General features: G+C 42.7%; 1 protein-coding gene across 2 annotated transcripts in view; it reads left to right on the top strand.

The window, feature by feature from the left end:
* F13a1 (coagulation factor XIII A chain) overlaps positions 1 to 22,293 on the top strand; it is a 164,385-nt gene that overhangs the window by 108,184 nt on the left and 33,908 nt on the right. For both annotated transcript variants that reach the window (XM_027948066.2, XM_027948065.2), the window contains exons 9-11: positions 10,676 to 10,779; positions 12,161 to 12,249; positions 20,896 to 21,049. In XM_027948066.2, the coding sequence (XP_027803867.2) occupies positions 10,676 to 10,779; positions 12,161 to 12,249; positions 20,896 to 21,049 (347 nt within the window). The remainder of the gene's footprint in view (positions 1 to 10,675; positions 10,780 to 12,160; positions 12,250 to 20,895; positions 21,050 to 22,293) is intronic.

The following is a 22,293-nucleotide window of genomic DNA, read 5'->3' as shown; positions in this document are numbered from 1 at the left end:
CTTTGTCTAGTACAACCAACATTTTGGCTTCCTTAGTCACAATTTATCTTGACTGCTTTTTCTTTTCTGTATGTGGGATATACTTTTGCATTGTGTGTGGGTGCACGTGCCATATGTTAGTTCTTGTTGAAAACTGGATTTTTTAGATCATATAATGTGTCAAATCATATAATGTGTCAAACTGCCCCCAGTTTGTTATTGATGTTTGTTGTTTGGGGTGCTGCTGCTATAGGTTTACTTGGTGACCTTCCTGAACTAATTCTATAAAGTCTGTATTTTTTTGTCATTTATGGCCACTAAAGTCTATGCTAAGTAAGCTGTGTGGTCAGATAACAATTGCACAGAAATTTCCTTAGGTAACTTCAGCCCCAATCTTAGCGATGGAGCTCCTGAATGTGTGGTAGGAAAAGCAATGCCCCAGCCAGCAGTTTGCAGTTCTGCAGTACCCTTCACTTCCTGTTTGAACTGAGCCTCAAGGTCAACCAGAGATAAAAGATGAGGACCTTCTTGGGTTTTCCTGAGCATGCTTATCACCCTGAACATGTGTGTGGTCATCTAGACTCTCAGGAATATGCTGGAGTTTTCAAGGTCCCCCTTTGACACCCTACTCCCTCGCTTTTCTAAATTTGACCTATTGTTTATAAGTAGAAATACAGTCTAAAATAATGATCAAACGTATAGTACTGTATAGTAAATACATGAATTAGCAACATTGTTGCTTATTATCAAGTATTATGTCCTGTACATAATTATATGTGCTATACTTTTATAAGACTGGCAGCACCACAAGTCGGTTTGTGCCAGCATTACACAAACACATGAGAAATGCATTACCCTGAGGTACTAGGATAGTGTCACCATCACTAAGTAATAGGAATTTTTCTGTCCCATTACAATCTTATGTCATCACCATGATACATAAAGCCCATCATTGACCAGAACAGCAATATATAGCACATGACCACACACACACTTTTATTTCTCTGTTTTTCCTATATATAATGGGGTATTATATTGATCCTTTAGGAATTACGTGTGGATTATCAAAGCTTTCATTTTGTAAAATATAGGGATATTACAATTTAAAAACAAAATCTAAAAAGGAGCATCATTCTTTGAAGGTTGAAAATTTCGACACAAGACATTTCTCCTGTTTCCATTGTCCACCTACCCTCCTTTACCTGCCAGAATGTCTTCAAAGTATCTGTGACTCTTATTCTGCTCAAGTCCACTTGAGAGTGGACAAGGAGGGAATTCAGGTGAGAAGAAGTTAGAGGTCAGTACAAACACTTCTTAGGAAATTAGGCAGAAAGGAAAGAAACTGAGAATCATCTAGTAAACCACACAGAAAAATACTGGTATTTTCATAGTAAGAAAATGTCATTTTCTAGTGAATCATAAATTCTGCCAAAGGAGAACCATCATATATATCATTTGAAGGTTACTAAAACAATTAGAAACTAATAAAATATGCACCACCTAGGCTAATTTGTTTTGCTAATAAGACATCTAAAAATCTTCATAAAAATAAGAGTCATCAACTTTAGACTATTATATTCATAAACACCTTTATAATGCAAAACAGTGAGTTTTATACCTATTGAATCTGTTAGCTGAATTTAAAAAAAAAAAAAAACCCTCTCTTTCCTTTCTGAAGGAAAACCTCCGTCAGAATTTGTTGTAGAAAGTGCTTCATACCTTAGAGTTATACGAATGCCCTCGAAATCCAATCTTGTCTTCATTTTTCAGTCAGAGTATCAATTCCTGGCTTGTTATAGCAGAAGAAAGTGGTAACATAATGGGGGTCTCATTTTCAAAGTGAGTCCAGCAGAGGGGACCCACCTGGGCTCAGAGAGGGCCTTCTGCTCACCAACTGGGACAAACATGGCTCATGTGAATGGGTAGCATTTACCTTCTTGAGCATTTCTGGGTTTTTTTGTTTGTTTGTTTGTTTCTCTTTTGTTTGTGGGTTTTGATGTTGTTGTTGTGGTTTCTCTGTATGTTTATGCCAAATTTCAATTTTTCTGGTACATTAAAAAGAAGTCAAAGGAAGGAAAACAATGAAAGAGGTGGGGGAGAAGAAGTAATTTGCATACTAATTCCCTAATTTTCCCCCCAAAAAATGCATTTGTCAAATTTTCTTACTAAATAGTAAAGTCACCTGTATCTGAAAGATTCAGCAGAGAGTTGAGCAGCTGTACTCTCAGGATTGAGGAAAGACTCTTCCAGGGGAGTTCAGAAATTGAAACTGTTAGGTACTATTTTAGGGTACATGCGATTGAGCACACCATGGCTGTCACCCCACTAGTATGCCCTGACTATACTAAACCAGCGTTTGGAAGTCAGCATCCTTTCTGATTGGCTGCAGCATCCAAGTGGTGATTCACACCGGTTTTTAATGACCTTGACTATCACCCCTACTGTGTTGGAATTACAGAGCACCCCCAAGTTCACACCCATCTGTAGGTTCCTCCATTGATGTCTCTTGCCCTGCATCACAGCGGATGGTGGGTAGGCAGAAGGGCGCCAGTCTGTAACCTAGCTACTTGGGAAGCTGAGGCAGGAGAATCTCAAGTTCAAGGCCAGCCTGGGCAAGTTAATGGGATCCTGTCTGAAAATAAAAATAAAATGGGCCGAGTATGTAGCCTTGCCTAGCATGTGCACAGCCATGGATTTGATCCCCAGCACAGGGCAGGGGGAGAAGGCGGGCACCTGTAATGAATTCTGAACGAACTTTATAGCATTGCTTGCCTTTGTAGGGTGAGCAGGAACACACCCCTTCCTCGCTTCTCTTTTTTCTTGGTGGGCAACTATTTCCTACAACAGCATCCTCATCCTCCCCTCACCTCTGTCACAAGCAGCACCACACTAAGGAGGCTGTTCATACCGATTACCCAGGACCTGCTCAGGTGGCTCCCATGGAGAGGCATCAGAAGCTGTTGAGCCTCAAGGGGTGGGGCCACCAGCCTAGTGTCCACCTGATTGGACCTCTGACTTTTGACTCACGTGATCCCAGGGGGCTTCCACGTGCCCCTTCCTGGTTTCATCTCAGATGGATTTGGAAGGAGTGTGGTACTCCAGCCTGCGTCCCTTCTCTTAAGAACTCCTTTCTGTCATCCAGCTTCATTTTATTTCCTGACAAGTTTTTCTTCCATCTCAGATTTCATGTCCACTTTGAAGTGGTTTATTGATGGTTGGCTAGCCTCAGAGTCCACCAAACTGTTCCCATTTCTTTCCACCAATGCTTACCCAGCCCTCTCCACTGCCATTGGAATGGCCAGAGTGTGATAATCCCAAGGTGTGAAGTCCTTGTTTCCAATATCTTTTCCTGTATTAGGAATATCCTGGCAGAATCAGAGAGTCAGTCTGTCCATCCTGCTTTACAAATAATTTGCAAGATATCCAAGTGCCTGTCTTCTCTCCCCTTCCATTTTTGCAATTAAAGAATTCAAAGACTTGGTTTACACTTGACATTGGTTCAAGATATCTCCTACAGGGCTTTCCCCCTTTTTATTTGTGCTCTCCCTTGAGCCCTTATAAAGCTACACAAACAAAATTACAAGCCCACATTTCTTTCTTTTTAAAGACTCTTTTTCTCTGAAACCTTTCTGGACAGATTGTAAATGAGATGACCCAGAGGAATGCTGAAACAGTGAGCCAAGTTAGAGGCAGAACAGAACTTCTTCCTTAAATTAACCATTTAATTTGCTTTGAACACATAGCACAAGAGCCCCGAAGCCTATGTTGGTCTCAGCTTGGGTCCAGCTCTCCTCCGTCTCATGGGCTCCTGCACCTCTAAATAGGACCCAACCACTGTCAGGACCAGGGAAGACTCTGAACTCTACTTCTCTTCTTCTGATAAAAATAATCCTCATAATGTTTTGAGAAGAACACTAATACATGCTATTTATAAAAGTTTTCAAACATTGCAAAAACCAAAATAAGAATCATCCACTTTCTAACAACTCAGACATTTGTAACATTTTGTTAAATGTTCCTTTATATGTCTCTTTGTATGCTACATGCGTTTTTTTATTGCTCCGTAGCAAAGTACCACATATTTAGCAGCTTAAATCAACACAAATTATTATCAGTTTCTGTGGGTCAGAGGTTTGGGTACAGGTTGGATGGGTCTTTTGTTCAGGGTCATGGAATGATAATAGTGTTCTCTGGGACTGCTCTCCTGTCTGATGCTCAGGGTCCTCTTCCAGCCTTATTCAGATTCTGGGAAAAGTCAGTTATTTGCAGCTGTAGAACTCATAGAAGTTTCCATCTTCTTTTATCCAGTAGGGGAGTATCTTTGCTATTTTCATGCCTGACCTGCTCTATCTTTGACCTGTAGAACCAGATTTAAAGGGATCATCTGATTAGGCAAGGCTCATCCTGATAGTCTCACCCTTTTAAGTAACTCAAACTCAACAGATCAGTAACCTTAATTACAAATCCTACGTGGCATGTAAGGTAGCAGTCACAGGAATGATTTTCCATCCTGTTCATAGATTTTGCTTGCTCTCAAGAGAATCATACAAGGGCAAGGGTAATTGGAGTCACTGAAGTCTCACCTTCCACACATAAGTGCATACAAGGGACACACTGTATATGGAGTTCTCTAGTGTGCTTCTGATAAATGATCATGCCATTGACATCTTTCCTGGATAACAAACATAGATCTGCCTGTGTATGGACAACAGCATTCTATTTTGGGTTTCAAAATACTGAATCATGTATTAGATAATGAGGTGGTTCCCAACTCTTCCTTCTTATGAATTATGCTAGGATAAACACTTTTAGGGACTTGTCTTTGCATTTGTGTGATGGATTCCCATGTGAAAATTCAAAGCAACTGGGTTTATCAAATCAAAGGATAACCCAAAGCAAAGCTGCAACACCCCATGTGGAGTCCACTAGCAGTGCCTGGTGCTGTCTTTCTAGTGAAGCCTTTGGTGAAAGTTCTTGGATCCTTTGTACCAATGCTATTGATTTATTAGCATCCTTGGAAGGAGTTTTAAAATTACTAGCTGTCACAGCACAAAACATGGGAAGTAACAAAAAGCAGAAATGTCTTCACTTGTCATCTCTATCATTCTCTCCACAAAAAAAAATGTTTTCATTTTAATCAGACAGCACTCCACGAGATGGGACCTTTATTTTAATTTCTACACACCTTGCTTCAAACGAGATAATAAGAAAACTAGATCAGTATAGAGGCTTATAATTTTTTAACATTAAAGGGACATTGCATATTTGACTCTCAAATAGAAACTTGGGTTTCAAATGAAGGCTCTAAGAAAATATAAAACTTGGAATCTTAAAAACAAGAAAACAAAGATTTAATAACACCTGCCTTGTCAAGAGATGTCCTCACAATTCTTTTAACCAATACAGTCATCCCCACTTATCAGTGTTTTCACTTTGAATGGTTTCAATTACATGTGGTCAACCATGGTTTGAAAACATTAAATGGAAAATTCCAGAAATAAACAATTTGTAGTTTTTAAGTTACATGTTAAATTACATAATTTAAATTGCATAATGTTTAAATCATGAGTAATAAATGAAATTTCACACCATTCTGCTTCGTCCCACCCAAGGCATGAACCGTCCCTTTGTCCAGAGTATCCGCATTGTATATGCTACCTGCCTATTAGTCACTTAGTAGTCATCTTGGCTCACATATCAACTGTGGTGGTATCACAGTACTTGTATTTAAGTAACCCCCTTGGACAAGAGGGTAAGAAAAAGCATAACCACATTCTTTATCACAAATTTTATTATAGTATAGCTTTATAATTGTTCTCTTCTACTGTTCATCATTGTAGTTAATCTGTTACAGTGCCCAATTTATAAATGAAACCCTATCATTGGTATGTGTGTGCAAGAATAAACAAAGTATATAGATAGGGTTGGGTACTATCCTGGGTTTGAGGCATCTACTGGGGTCTTGGATAAGGAGGATAACTCTATTTAGCATCTCCTTTGAAAAGGTCCATTTCCAGTGCTGAGGATAAGGGAATAAATAAGAAAAAAGTGGAAATTGCAAGATGAAAACAGAAAGACTACTATGGATCTAGGAAAGGATTTTTTTGTTGTTTTTTAGAGAGACAGGGGGGCAGAGAGAGAGAGAGAGAGAGAGAGAGAGAATTTTTTAATATTTATTTTTTAGTTTTTGGTTGACACAACATCTTTATTTTATTTTTATGTGGTGCTGAGGATCGAACCCAGCGCCCTGTGCATGCCAGGCGAGCGCGCTACCGCTTGAGCCACATTCCCAGCCCAGGAAAGAAAATTTTAAAATAAAAGAGAGCATTTCAGGAACCAGCACATATTTCCTAACCTGGAATAAATTAAATCAAGAAATATCTGTACAGGAAGAGTAAGTATTTTAGGTCTATTGCACAGCATGGAGACTATAGTTAATAAAAACAAATTATATATTTCAAAATTTATAATTTGTGATAAATTATAAATTTATTATAATTTTGAGAGCATATTCAAATATTCTCACCACAAAAAAGATGGTAAGTGAGATGCTAGATACATTAATTAGCTTGATGTAATCCTGCCACAGAGTGTGCATGCATCAAAATGTCAGTGTCCCACAAATACATACATATTAATTTTTTATGATGTATTATTTTTATCATTGTCAATTCAACTTTTTAATGCTAAAAGAATTTAGCATGAAAATTTAGCAAGTCAAAGGGACCTGGCACTAAATGGAATCTCAGCTCCCCAGAAACGTGTTCACACATTTGCATCAAAAATGATAACTATCTGATAATAAGAGATAATTTTTCCCTTTCCAACCAGTGTCTCTATAAATCATGTCAATGTTCTAAAACAAACAAAAACAAAATTTTAAATGTCTGTAAATGATAGCTTCTTTCATGGGAGAACTTGGGATCTAGACAAGCATGTGTACACAGAGTTATATCTGCCAAAAGTAAATCCTTGTGGCATTTCCCCCAGCCATCCCCGAGCACAGAATATCGCACAATGCAAGATGCACCCACAGCTGTGCAGGAAGCCCCCTCTGCCCTGCTCATGGCCAGCCTGGGAGCTGAGCCACTGGCTTGGCCCCAGTTGGTCAAGTCCATCCCCACCAGGAGATGTCACTTCTCTTCCACCCCACCCCATGCCTGCAAGTTCCTGATCCTACTATAAAACTCTCTGATCCTCAACACAGATAACGTTCTCAGTCACAACTGAAACTGGAAAGGAAATATCATGTCACCAGTTCAATGTCTTAATGAGCAAAAAGAAACTTTTCTCCAGCTCTGGTCATTTGAAAAGAAATATCTTCAATGAAAGTCTTTACTTGAGATCTGAAGTGCAAAGCATATTTATCTTGTTTCGGGCTATCCTTGTCAAGGAGACTTGAATTTAAATAAGGACACCCTGGAGCCTATTAATCTGAAGTGATGGGGTAGCAGAGAAAGCCTGGGTATCCAAACACCAAAGATTGTAGAGGAGGCAGGACGGTGTCCACTCGGGATTGCAAATGTCTTACTGCTATTTTCCCCTGGATCCCTCTGTGGACTGGGGCACTCTTTGCTGTCCTGGAAGGAGGCTAGCACACACATTATTTAACATGTACAACTTCCCTCCCGCTTCAGAGCAGAGATAGAGTGGCTCTCAGGTGGCAACCAGCCTCCTGCTCCTGCTAAGGGATCCACACTGACCCCAATCCCACCTGCGCCTCTCTCCTGGCCCAACAGACTCTGCCTTGCTTCCTACACCTGCCCAGCGGAATGCTCCTGGCTCATCCTCTTGCACTCTTGGAATCTGAGCCTCTCTATTCCCTCAGCCTCTCTCCCAGTTCTTCCCTCCACAAGAGGTCTTTCCTCACTTAAATAATCAAAGCTGTCTTCTTGCATTGTGTCATGTGCCGGCCGCCACCCCTTCTTTCCTTCTTCCCTTCACAGCTTAGATCTCTTTAGGGAAGAATCTGTGCTGCCTCTTGTTCCTTCATCCCAAACTGGCTTTTGTCACATCCTTCACCACCCATAAGGACCCAAAGTGACTTCCTCCGTGTTCAATCCGGTGCTGCAAGTGCCTCTTGGTTACATCTCCTGGATTTCCAACAGGCAGGCAACGTCCAGTGTGTCCACCATTGAGCTGGCCACCCACCCTCACCCACCACCCCCAGCACAAACCTTCTGCTCTTCCTTCTTTATTCAGAGTCTCAGTGACAAAGCCATGGCACTCCCTGGAGCCCTGCAAGTCTTCAGATGGCTCTCTCCCTCTCCCTGGTGACAGCCATCCCTGTACTGAAAGCTTTGGTCCATGGCAGACCACTGCAGCACTTCAGGGTGGGAGGGTCTTGGGTCGAAGGAGTCAGCTTCGTCTCCGCTCTGGCCTCTCCATCCACTTCCACAAACACAGATTTGCAAAGTTCACTCTCCTTCTTGAATGATTCCAATGGCTTCTTATTACCTAAATCTAAAGCACAACTATTAACTTGACAGAAAAGTATCTCACAGTCGTATCCTCACCTACTGGATTACTCAGAGTTTGAGAGCATAGACCCGGCAGCTCTACTATTAACTTGCTGCGTGACCTAAGACAAGGTTCTTAACCTCTCTGTGCTTCAGCTTCTTTTCCTGGTAAACTGGGGATAATTATAATAGAACTCATACGGTTCAGGGACCATCGGATGTGCTAATATACACAAAGGTTTTGGAGCCGCGCCTGGAACATAGGATTGTTGGGTGTACTACTTGTGTGGACTGCCTGCCCACCCTAATTATGGTCACTTTTCTTGTGCCACCACACAGCACATTCCAACCACCAGCACACAGTTCCCCAAACACACCACAGTTGCAATTTCATGCTTCTACAACTTTGCTTTATTCTCTGTACCTGTCTACTCTATTCCCCTTTATGTTCTGGGACTCAGAGCAACTCTCACTTTGGGAGGCCTTCCCTAAGACCCCAAGACAGTCCCTTCCTGAGACCAGTGGCACCCCAAGTGAGTATCCGTGTCTGTCTTGGCATGCGTCACTTCAACAATTGTTTTTTTTTTTTTAATTTGAGTTACCTGCCCTGGGTCACGGGTCACCCCCAGCTCTTCTCTAAGTACATAGATATTCTCCTCTATGCCTCCTGGCAGACCTACAATGCGCTGCCAAGTGGGGTGCACCTTTGTCATTCCTCCATTCTTTTATGGGCAGGAATCTATGTCCTGATCATCTCAGACTCTCCAGCACCTAGCAAGCTGCTCAGTGCATAGTGGATGCAGAGTTAAATTAGTATCTCTTAACTGAGTCCATCAGAAATGAGCTACAACTTGCCAGGTGCGGTGGCCCACGCCTCTAATCCCAGCAGCTCAGGAGGCTGAGGCAGGAGGTTTGCAGGTTCAAAGCCGGCCTCGGCAATTTAGCAAGGCTTTAAGCAACTTAGTGAGACCATGTCTCAAAATAAAAACTAAAAAGGGGTGGGTATGTGGCTCAGTGGTTTAAGCATCCTTGTGTTCAATTCCTGGTACCAAAAAAAGAAAGAACTGAGCTACACTCTCGGGAGAGATGGGACCATGTGCAAGGACAGTTAGGGACAGAATGGTGGCTGTTGGATCTGAAATTCAACAGTGCCATAAACAAAGACGGCTGTAAGTCCCTCTCGCCATCATTAAATCGCTATTACTATATGAACATTTTCCGTAGTGCCCAGAGGTTAATATGCTCTCGTTTGATTCTGAGCGATCATATAATTTCAGGTCTTTCCAAGGACATAATAATACAATTCACAATGACATTTTATTCCATGTTCTTGCTTCAAGGGTCATATGCAAAGTTCTGAGGAATTTTGCCTGGCCCTTACCTCCTGGGTTGCCCACCTTTGATAAAGGGTAGAGACACTCACCCTGACAACCTGTTCTTCCCGTTGAGCACCAGATGGGAATGGCCACGAATGGTCGAGAATTAGCATCAGGAGCTGATGTTATAGTTTCTATGGCAATGACCTAAGACCGTAAATACAAGTATGTATTGCTTATTAATTGCTACAAAGGAATATGCTTTTTATAGTTGAAGCTATGTACAAGAAATTCAAAGATAAGTGTTTCTGTTTCAGTGCGTATCCCCTTTCCCTAGAGCATAGAGCAAGAACTATTCCGTTAGGCAGAAGAAAAGGTTGAGATCAAAACTGTTAAATGCACTGATTGAAATATCTCTGGGTGACCTTGAAGCTGGTCTTAGTGGAGGGAGAGCCACAGCCAACCCTGGAAGTCCCTGGATGGGGTGCCAACAGGAGCAGATCTGACCAGCAAACTTGAGCCTGAGGTCCCAGGCTATTTCCAGGAATCCCCAGATTTAACATAGTCCATTCCAATTATGTGAAGCTGGCAAATGCATGGGGTCACTTTGGGATTTCTTTCTTTTTTTTTTTTTTGGCAGGGGGAGGTGGGTGGGGGAGTGGATTTCGGGAATTGAACTCAGGGGCACTCCACAACCGAGTCACACCCCAGCCCTATTTTGTATTTTATTTAGAGTCAAAGTCTCACTGAGTTGCTTAGCACCTTGTTTTTGCTGAGGCTGGCTCTGAACTCGAGATCCTCCTGCCTCAGCCTCCTGAGCAGCTGGGATTATAGCATGTGCCACCACACCCAGGCCTTTTGGATTTCTTGAAGTACTAAACCTGGTGTGAAGTTTAACCTCTTCCGATTGTGTTCTCTAAGGAATTACCACTGCTGGAACGAAGCGTGGATGACCAGGCCTGATCTTCCTGTGGGATTTGGAGGCTGGCAAGCTGTGGACAGCACCCCCCAGGAAAACAGCGACGGTAAGGCTGCATCATCCTCTGGGAAACGTTCCCCTGATGACATTTATTTCCATTTTTATGTTGGCATTTGGGGTATGGGCGGTCTGGGCAGGTGTAGGGTAGTTACTACCTGTCAATCAGATTCAGTTTCATTTCAATAGTCAGCTTTCCCCTGATGAGTTCACAACTTTTAGAAAAAGAATATAAAACTTCATATATATAATTCATCTACTCTTGCTTTGATAAGCAGTTTTGAAGACAAGAGGAAAAAAAATAACTATGTAAGCATTTTTAGTAGGCTATAAAATACAGTTCAGCCTTCCCTGGTCCACGGTGATCGGATATAAAGTGGGAAAGAAAATACTTGACAAATAATTATAGATCAGTCTTTACATTGTTCTTCCAGAACCTGTTTTTTTTTTTTTTCATGTCACTTGATTCCTTTCAAAACTTGGATGTGTGGACGTTGGTCTTCTAATTTGCCAACTCTATGAAGCGGTGGCAGCCATGTCTGACCCTCTATTTTCATAAGTCCCTCAGCCCCCATTTCTCTTTAATATGTTCATACAAAAAAAAGTTAGTGAACTGGGGACGGTTGATAATCTATGTCTACTTCCTCAGGTGTTGATATGAGATAGCAAAATGTATACATATGCATTTATGCAGAAACAATACCGATTCATAGTGGCACTGTATTCTAAGACTTGGCAGAAAGGAAGAAAGTTTAACACTTTCCGCTGTGCTGGGTTGTAAGTCATGAGATTTCCAAGAAGAATGGCAGCTAATCTCTTAGTAAGTATGGTTAAAATTTAAAGAATGCTAGAAAAGTAAACATGAACCCCAAGGGCTTTCTGAATGCAGCTTGGGCATTGGCCAGGGTGTGTGGTTAAAGTCCAAATTCTATAGTTAAACTTGACATTTGTCCACGATGTCCAAAAACACAAAACAAACAACACAACTACCAAAGACAATTAACATTCCCAGCATACCAGGAAGTAGTTTAAAAAGGGATAAGCCCTGGTAGGCCAACAGCTTCATACAAACGTACCTGCATCTGTGTTTGTAGGTAGCAAAATAGATGCAGAAATAATGCTGCCAGGTTCTTTCCGACTTCCAGTTTCGGTTTGAGTTTCTCTTTTTTAAAAAAATATGTTTTTAATTGTCAGTGGACCTTTATTTCATTTATTTATATGTAGTTCTGAGAATTGAACCCTATGAAGCTCTCTTGATGACACACAGTGGTCATCTGCTCTCTCTTGCCAGGGAGAGCATGTGGGGAAAATCAGTGATAAAACCAAGGTCTGGTCTCTTTAGTGCCCCACTCAGTGCTATGGACTGTCCAGTATGTGGGCAGGATTAGAGACAGAAAAAAACTCATGCTACCTTCTTCTGTGTGACCCAGGCATGTACCGGTGTGGCCCCGCGTCGGTTCAAGCCGTCAAGCACGGCCACGTCTGCTTCCAGTTTGACGCTCCCTTCGTGTTTGCAGAGGTGAGTGGAAAGCCAGAGGAAAGCACGGTCTCCCTCCCCAACCTCTTAGCACTCGAAAGGATAAGACGCAAGGTTGTGACGTCCCCATTTCCCAGGTACATGCTTCGTGTTTACAAAGCTAGTTAGACAGCTTTCCGACCTTCAGGATCTTAATGTTAAATGAAATTCTTATTTAACGGTTTTCTTTCCTTGATGTTTCTCGGTTGTTTTTCTACCAAAAGTAAATAATCTCCTAACTTTAGCGGAGTTCTCTGTGCCTGTGAACTCACTGGTATCAGCGGCTCCAGAGAAATCAAACGACTAACTGGATCACTCAAGTGAGATTGGTAGAGACAGTCCATGAATGGAAGTTTCAGGGTATTTGTCTCCTGTCTCAGGCCAGCCCAGCAATCTGTGTAACACAAAACACACACACACACACACACACACACACACACACCAAGTGTGGTCTTTGGGCACTGCAATCCACATCCTGCTACTCCAGGCTTGTTATAAGGAGGACAGAGAGGGAGGTACAAAGGGGGCTGCTCCAGTCGAGAAATGCAACCCAATTAATGGGTTCATGGGACGCTTGGGTCAAGAGTCTGAAATTGCAGAACAGAGTAGGGGCCAGAGGAAGAGGGAGCTATTGAAGGGTGCTCCAAGGAGAGCACTCACGATCAAGTGAAATGTAAAGAGGTGTCAGGTAAAGAAGGCTCAGAAGCTGCCCAGGGGGTGAGGGGATGTTTGAAAGGCTGAGAGGCAGAACTTCCCCGGAATATATTTGCACCAATAAACACACTGAACACTCTCTCCCGTGCATTGAGTTCTTACGAGGTAGTCACTTTGCCTACCCTTTGATGCTCTTAGCAATCCTTTAAAATGGGCATTAAGATTCTCCTCCTTCTCCAGAAAGGAAAATTGAAGGAAAGAGTCTTTAAATGACCTTTCCACCCTCATCTAGCTAATAAATAGTAATGCTAAGATTTCATCTCAAGCTGGTAAGTGCTACAGGCAGCGTACGTTAAAAGGAGTAAATGGTCATTAGTAGTGTGTGCCAGGCCCTGTGCTGTGGAACTCAGAGGCTCCTGCCCTTGGGAAGCATGATTCCGGGTGGGAAGGGGCAGTGTACCAACACCACCATGAGTGGTACGAGGGCCACCCTGAAACTAATCAGGTGGGCAGTACAGTCAACATAGGACCTGCATTTATGCCTAGAGATGCATTAGCTGGGAAACTGCACCCAGGAAATGAAGCAGAACATCAAAGAGCACAAGGCACTGTCTGAAGAAAGAGGGGACCCAGGTACAGACAAGGAGGGTACCCCATGCAAGTGCAGATGGTCCCCCACTTACAATCGCTCCATCTGTGATTTTTCAACTTTACGTTGGTGCAAAAGCCATGCACATTCAGTAAAAGCCATGCTTCAGACTTTGAATTTGGACCTTTTCCTGTCAGGATCCTCTTGGGTGATGCTGGGCAGCAGCCACCACCTGCAGCTCCTGATTAGCCCCCATCAGGGAGAAAAAAACCACCCCTGCAGAAGGCCGTGATGCTCAGTTGAGGCACTTGACAGGTCAGGTGTATTAAATCCATTTTCAACTTCAGATCTCTCCAACTTACAATGCACTTATTGGGACACGACCCTATCATAAGTCAAAGGACATCTGTGTAGCCCTAGTAATAGGAGCAGAGCAACGTGGGGTCGTCTGGGAGAGATTATTAGTACTTATTTAGGCAAAAGTGTTAGAAAGAGGAAGGAAGGAATTTTAGAAAGAGGGGGATGACTGGAGCATCCTAATGCCATGTAGGGAAAATTAAACGCTCTGCAGACCAGGGTACCAGTGAGGCACCAGGCTGTCACACCATGAAGCCTGAAGGAAGTCCACTTGGGAAGCCTGGCGTCCTGAGCGATTTGTCCTTTCTCTTGGAAGCCAGGGAGAGACCTCACTGAGGAGGAGTGAGAACCAGGACACTGGTGGCCTTGTGGCACATGGATGGGACGGAACTGTCATTGGAGGTAGGGGACCAGCCGGAGCGGAGTCATCCCCTCTCTGCCAGAGATGACAATGGCCCAGACTAGACACAGGACAATAGCAGGGGAAGGAGGAGGTAGCATGGAGCATGGGGAATGAAGCAGGTGGTAAAAATAAGTGTCAATATTCAGACAGCAAAATCGGGGATCTGAAATCCATGAAAGGAGCTGCCTTCCCTGCACTGTACCTGCCGCCATTGCAGCTTCTAGAAGTCTCGGGAGACCCGGCTGACTGTACTTGGGATTTTATCTGTTTGATTTCACTTTGGGATTTGAAGATTTGTACAAACCTCCCCAGCTGCCATCCGATAGTTTACAATGCTCCGAGAAGCAATTAATGGGAAATCGCTCTAAAATCCACAAAACCCTCTTTTTATATTTTTTTATTATGCTTTATGGCTGCGACGAAGGAGAGAGGGGAAGGCCCTCCCTGCACAGGCGAACGGACTAATAGCTGCTAATGCAAGCACTTTGGGCTGTTATTAAATATAAATCAGGGTGTTAGGAATGTCATAGGGATTTGCAGGTTATAATCACTTCCCTCTCACCCACCGTGGAGTTGTGCTTTGGCACGGGGGAGGGGGAAGCTCCGGGGCTGAAGGGGGGCTGAACAGAGATGGAGGACAGGGCAGGGCGCAGGGTGTGCCTCAGGTCGGTGGCGCTGGCTCCTGCCTCCCCCTCCTCCTTGCTACATCACCCTCCTCTTGCTGCCCCAGGATTTGCCTGTTCTTTCCTCTCATGGTGACCATGGTCTCCATCATCCCTCCCTCATTCCTGGACCAGATCAAGCATCATGTTCACTGACTTGTCTTAGAGAAGTGCGCATGGAGAGAATCCTCCTTTTCTGCTCTTTTCGTCCTAATTCTTCCGGGGAGGAAAATGATCCTTCACGTTTCTAGATTTCTGCCAGCCCTTGAAGCCTGGTTTTCTGACCCCTGCCCTCCTCGTGCCTTCTTCACCATGGTGAGTTCCTCCAGCTCTGAAGGTCCACCTGCCTCTTCTCTCCCCAACCCAGGGTGGCCCAGGGCTTCTAAAGAGATGAGAAGAGAGCAGAGGTTCTCTCATCCGAGTCCCCAGGCTCAGCAGGCACTTGGGTTCTTAGCGAAGAATTCGCTACTCGTGTTAGCAAGACATTTTGCAGATTCTTTGAAGACGTTGCTCTTCCATCTTGACTTCTGATTGGCTTGCTGCCTGCTTTACGCATCTCATCCCAGACCCACACACGCATGCGCACATGCACGTGGGAACACGCTCGCACGCACTCCGGGCTCTGAGACGACTTTTGCAGCAGCCCTGATGGCCCCTCAGGTCCTCGTTAACCACCCCCACTGCTCCGGAGGCTGTTCCTTACCTACTTCCAGGCCAGCTGGTCTCCATAAGCAACTTGTGCAGCTGATTCTTAGTAGATACTTTGCTCTCAATTCAAACTTGTTAATGTTTGAAAACTTGCAGCTCATCTTCTAAACATCTTCCATTCAGAACTAAAATAATTCATCCATTCATTCAACTAAGAGATAAAACTTAAGAATCTTTTTTTTTTTTTTTTTTTTTTTTTTTTGAGTTTTCTTATCCTTCTTCATGCATCTTGTCGGAAATTCCTTTAAAAATAGCCCGGATCCAACCATTTCCCTGATCACCGTCCTTACCCTCTGAGCTCTACACTGCTCTGAGCTCTCTGAATTTGCCTCCTAATTCACCTCCCTGTCCCTGCTCTTATCCTTCTCCTATCTATTCTCCACAAAGCAGCCAGAATTATCCTTTAAAATGTAAATTCAAAGTTGTCCCTCTCCTGCCCTGAATCTTCCAGTGGAAGATTCCTAGCAGCCTGACAATTAAATTGAATACGAAGCTTCCAGAGTTTCTGTGTGATCCTGTCCTTTGCTTTCCTGACACCCCACCCCTTGCTAATTTCCCTCCAGCCCTCTTGATCTTCTTTCTCTTCTGGAAGCATCCAGACATGCTCTTGAGTTTTTACCCACAGTGTCCTTTTGCCTAGGAGAGGGACACTCTCCCTTTGTCCTCTCCTCCTATGGCGGAGGACAAATTTGCATGTCCTGTTCCCTCACTGCATTCAGGTCTCTGCTTTGGTCACCTCTTCAAAGAGGTCTTCAGTCTCCCCAATCCTACCTGCCCTGATTTTCTCCACCTGCCCTGCCTTGGTGTTTATTTTCACCTTTCTAAAATAGAAGCATCAGGAAGGTAGAATCTGTTGTATTCTCACTGCTGAGAGCATATTCGGTGTCTAGCAAATTGTTGTTCTTTCATTGTTGAACAATACGATCAAGCAAACGAGCTGCTAGAATAGCATTGCAGAGAGGTGCTCAAGTGCTGGCAGTTCTGCTGGGGGGAAAGGCATGTGTACAAAACACAAGAGAGCACACACAGGGGCCTGGCACAGTCCCCAGCATCTACAGGCCGAGGACAGGGCCAGCACAGGGATGGTTAATTGGTGATTGTGCCAGGAAGGTCCCCTGGCCCAGCTGGGCACCCGCGCTGCCTCCATATGCTCCTGACTAAGCAACATCCTCTCTGCAGATCATTCAGTGAGGTTATCGCCACTTGGGAAAAAATGGACAAACCAAAGTCAACTCTGTCCTGGGTCCTGAAAATAAAACAGCAAGTCCATCCTCTGCAGCGGTCTCAGCTTCTGCCAGCTGTGCAGATGCGTTTATATTCTGTAGGTGGAAGTTTGCAGAGAGAACCCTCAAGACTGAGAGGCCTCAGGCCACCTTTGCTGAGCTCCTGGGCCTCTGAGAAATGACAGAAGCTACGTGGGAAGTGCTTGTGTCTGGCGGAGAGGCAAGGGTGTTGCATCGGGAAAGAATATCAGATTTCGTGTCAAGATGCCTAATTTGACATGAGCATTACCCCCTCCATCAATAGAGGTAGAACTAGATGATCACTAAGACCCTTCTCCATTTAAAATAGGGAGAATAAATAACCCTGAAACCTGAAGAGTTTCCATAAGTAACTCTGACGACCGGTCTTTGAAGAAAGTATTATGTAACCTAGGTTCAGAAAGATTCAGTAACTCAACCAAATTCACACAGCTCAAGTTCAGTATTCCTTGCAGGATACCCTTGAGTTTAACAATGAATGGCCCTACTATCTAGAGTCACTTGGTCGTGGTGGAGCCTATCACTGGTTTTTGTTTGTTTCTTTGTTTTTCTTTCTTAAAAGCCCCTCGGTGATTCTCCTATAAAGAACCATTACACTAGTGGCCAAAACTGAAAATAAAGCTTATCAATGTCACTTGGAAAGAGGACTTTCCCTCCACCTCCCACCCCCAACATACATATACAGAATCCATCCCATCTATGTGTTTCCCATTTTCTCTCTACAAGGGACAGGGTTGTTGGGCTGGACTGGGATTTTAGCCTCAATTAACTTCTTAACCCCTGCTCAAGGAGAGCCCAGGATTTGCCACCTTGATATTTAACCTTGTCTCTCTAGAAAGCCATGAGCTGCTGTGAGGGCTGTTATTAAAAGGCTATTTGTTGCGATAGCAGCAGGTGGAGGAGGAGCCCCCTGGGCATGCATGGCCCCCTCCAGAGGGAATGCCAAAGTTCTCAGGCAACTCACTCAAAGTTTCCTTAACTTATTTCTGAAAATGACAAATATTCCTTAGATAGGTTCTCTGTCCCTTCCTGTCCTGATGCTTGATTGCATATTTGAGCCTTTTATTTCATGTGGCTAGCACCATTGAGTTCTGCTGAGGACTGGGGTCACCATCAATTACCCTCAGAAATCTGAGTCTCAAGTGTGGAAACACCAAAGCACCAAGCATGGTAGTATTCAGGGCTCTATGGGGTCATGTGGAGGAGGAAGTCGGCTATGAAGGCCAGGTACATGGGCCATGGGCCAGCCCCAGGTGAAGGCCAAGGGGATGGGCCATGGGACAGCCTGGGATAAAGGTTAAGATGACATACTAGGAGTTGGCTGAGGACTTACACTTCTCCACTCTCTCCAAGCCACAATCACTTTGCCTGAGCTTTCTGAGTTTTAGCAATCTCATATCTAAAGTACGGATAATGATGTACACCTCACAGAATTGTTGTGTTTCAAGATATCCTTGAAACATTGTGGATATTCAGTAAATGTTGGCTACATCCTTCCCTAATAGAGACCAGACTTCATGAAAATTCACAACATTTTGTGGGAACATGGAGAAAATTTGATCTCCGTAACCTCAATTTTAAAAGTTAGGAATACAACATCTTGTTTCCCCAGTACCTAATAATGGCCATTCCATTTTTACTCAATTTTGAGATTTTTCAAGTCATATTCACATAGATCTGATCTCACTGTGGCCTCAGAGCTTCTATAAGGTTGGCAGAACAAGTGTAGTTAATTTTCATGTTATAGAAGCAGGAACTGAAGTTCGTAGAGGTTAACATGACCTTCTCAAATGAATGCACCCCGGATCAGAGCTTCTGATAGCTAACCCAGTGTCTCTCTCAAGACCTTCCTCCCAGGTGCTGCACCTGCCAATCCCTCTGACTATCTCAGCCTTCCTTCCCTCCACTCTTTACTTCTCAAACTCCTAAGCATCCTACACATTTCAACTTGGTTGCTACTTTCTAGCCAACCCCCTTTCTCTGCCACCATCCCAGGAACTCCCAAGTATCTTATCTTCCTAAGGTACTTATTATACCGAAATGCAGGAGTTCATTAAAATTGCCCAATACATCTTTTAAAAATATAATAGACTTAGAGTCCCACCCAAGACCTTAACCAAGCATTTCCTAAATTTTTTTTTAAAGTTATCCAGGGGATCTTCATGCATGGAATCTCCCTTACTACTGTGTAAGCCCTATTTGGAGGGACCAAATCTATTCGGTTCATTATGAGGACTCTGGCACTTTGAACAATATCTGAGAATACTATTAAATAATGCATACTTATCAATAACATGTGCTGAGTGTGAGCTCTATGTCAGGCACCAATATAAATAGTTTGCATGCATTTATTTCAGTTAATACTGCCGGCCATCAAGAAGGAACTATTATTACCCTACTTAAAGAGAAGGGAAATGAGGCTGAGAAAGGGACTTGGAAAACATATAGAAAATACATCATGAATATGTATTTTCATGTTTCCTACCTGCTACTATGCTAATCAAGGAAACACCCAAGAAAAGTATTATAAAAAATGCAATAACAGTCTCTGGGAGAATCAATTTTCAAGCACAGATCTAGAACCTTGGAGGAGTTTGGGCATCATGTATTACGGTCTCAAGATAACTACTTCCAAGTAGCACATTTTGCTTGCCGAACCACCAAAAAATTCCTTGAACTTCTCTTGGATGGTCTAGTCTTAGCCTTCTACTAAAATACTTTTGGCTGCAAGTTACAAAATTAATATGGCCCAAACAGTCGGAGATTTGCTTTTCTCATTTAAGAGACCCTGCAGCAGGCAGTTCCAAGGGTGGTTTAGCCACTGAATTGCATCACCAAGCCCGCAGACCCTCTCCTTGTTCTATTCTGCCAGCTTCTGATTGGCAGTGGTGTTTCTCTTTACTGTCCTGAGGTGGTTGTGGCAGCTTCAAACATCACTTTGCATGGAAATATCTGAAAGCAGGAAGAGAAAGACAGACTCTCCCATGTACCTCTCTCTCCTTTTGCAAAGGAGGAATTCTTTCTGGGAAGACACCTGGCAGACCTCTTCTCCTAGAAGGAGGTCACACCCTCTACCAGCTTAAAAGAGGTAAAAGAAGGCAAGAAATGGACATAAAATCCTTCTAGCTGTCTCATAGGAGGCTGCATTTACCAATATGAAAATGGGAAAAGGAGATGGTTGCTTCTTAGCCAACTGATAGCCCCAGCCCCAGATAGCCTTCATTTAAAATACTCACGAGTACTCAAATGCAGATTCTCCCTTCAAAATGATCTTACAATGAGTGTGGTCCTAGGAATCCAGTGCTGTTGAAAAAAGGGACGATGCGACCCTAGGGATCTGTAGGTGTCCACCCCCATGGAAAGTTAAAGATTTTGGTGACAAGGACATTTCAATTTTGCCTTTTAAAAAATACAGACATAATATTTGTACATCTTTATGTGGTACATGTGGTAATTTGATACATGTATACAACGTGTAATAAATCAGGGCATAATTTCCACCTCTTCAACCATTAATTATTTTTGTGTTGGGAATATTTTACTCTTCTAAAGTCTTCTTAAAATATATTCTAAATTGTTTTAATCAATAATTACCCGACTGTGATAGATAGACAGAGAGAGAGAACAAATTCCTCATCTCTTTTTGTTGGTGTTCTGTATTGAAATACTTTCCATTCTTTCCCAATCTTTAGGAACCACTCTTTCACTCCTTTCTTCCACAAGATTGATTTTTTAGTTTCCACAAAGGATAGCATGTAGGATTTGTCTTTCTGCGTCTGGTTTATTTCAACTAAAATAATGACCTCCAGTCCCATCTGTGTTGCTGCAAACGATAGGTTTTTGATTGTTGCAATGTCTGAATACTATGGCATTGTCTATACACCACATTTTCTTTATCCATTCATCTACTCATAGGCACCCAGGTTGATTCCATATTTCAGCTATTGTGAGCAGCGCTTTGATTGGCAACAAGGTCCTGTGATAATGACGAATTCTCTCCTCTCCTGTTTCCAGGTCAACAGTGATCTTATTTACATCACAGCTAAAAAAGACGGCACTCACGTGGTAGAAACCTTGGATACCACCCACATTGGAAAACTAATTGTAACCAAACAACTTGAAGGAGACGGCATACAGGATATTACTGATACCTACAAATTCCAAGAAGGTAATTTACCACAATTAAATGATTTTTTTTAAGTTTTGCTCCAATCCCTACAACATACAGTCACTGTCACCCTGAAATTTGTTTTAGAAAATGCACTGGCATTTGAAGCATTTGGAAGTCAAAATTCTCATGAGTGAAAGACACATCACAGCTTCAGTTCTCCATTGTAGTTTTATTTGGTTGCTTGCTTTGGGCAGAATTCTCCTTCCCTTGGCTTGTGAAATGAGTTGGTTCAAAGTTGTATGTATTTAAACAGAATATAGAATATGTTCTTGTTGACAAGGACCTTCATTTTAAATAATCCTTTTAGAACACACGGTATAACTAATATAATCTTATCTTTAGTCCAATAATAGAAATTTAAATAACTGTTTCACATTTGTTTAGTACTTTACAAATTATTTTTAATACATTGTTCCACTGAATTGTCATAGAAACCCCATGATGGAGGTAATGTGATATTAATAGGTTAGTAATGTCTCACTAATTCAGGCCAATTATGTTGAAGGCCAGTTTCAATTATAAAATAATGTTATAGTGGGTTTTTTTGTTAACTTTTATTGTACAGAATACTCCAAATGACACTATTGAGTTCAATTTCATCTAAATCAATACTGAGTGTCTCCACAATTGGTTTGGTGTGAGGCCTCCTAGCAGAGAGCAGGACATAGTTTCTGTCCCCAGGCAAGAGATAGGATTATTATTCAGAGAACAAAGAAGATGGATACTTGATCCAACCAGGAGACGCAGAAAAAAGTGAAGCTCAGGAAGAGAGGTCACAGACCTCAGCTAAAGAAAACTGGACAGAGCAGAGCTTCCAGGCAATAGGAACATAGTCCAGTATGTTTGGGGTCCTGCAGGCCTTAACAATGCATCATGCTCAGACGCCCAGTGACCAAAGACAAAGCTTTCCCAGGTCAATCAGGGCCAGAAGGTGAGGATGTTGGGTGTCTTAATGGGAAATGTGGAATATATTTTGCAAATGATTCACCTCCAGATATTCTTGAGCGCGGCATTTATTTTGGTGAATGGATAAAAAAATGATAAGTAATTAGCATATACCTAAATATTTATCGGTATTCCTGAAGTGCTAAGGAGTGCAGGAATTGTTTAAAATATTTTAGACAGTCTCCTTGCTCTTATTTACAAAAGCAATTTGCACTATAAAGAAAAAGCTTGCTGAATTAAAAATGAGGGTGCCTCACGTTAGAAATTCAGAATTTTTGTCATTTGAACTAGTGAAT

The sequence above is a fragment of the Marmota flaviventris genome, chromosome 6, assembly GCF_047511675.1.
Source record: "Marmota flaviventris isolate mMarFla1 chromosome 6, mMarFla1.hap1, whole genome shotgun sequence".
NCBI lineage: Eukaryota > Metazoa > Chordata > Mammalia > Rodentia > Sciuridae > Marmota > Marmota flaviventris.
Note: the sequence above shows the minus strand (reverse complement) of the source record. Positions and strands in the feature narration are given on the sequence as shown.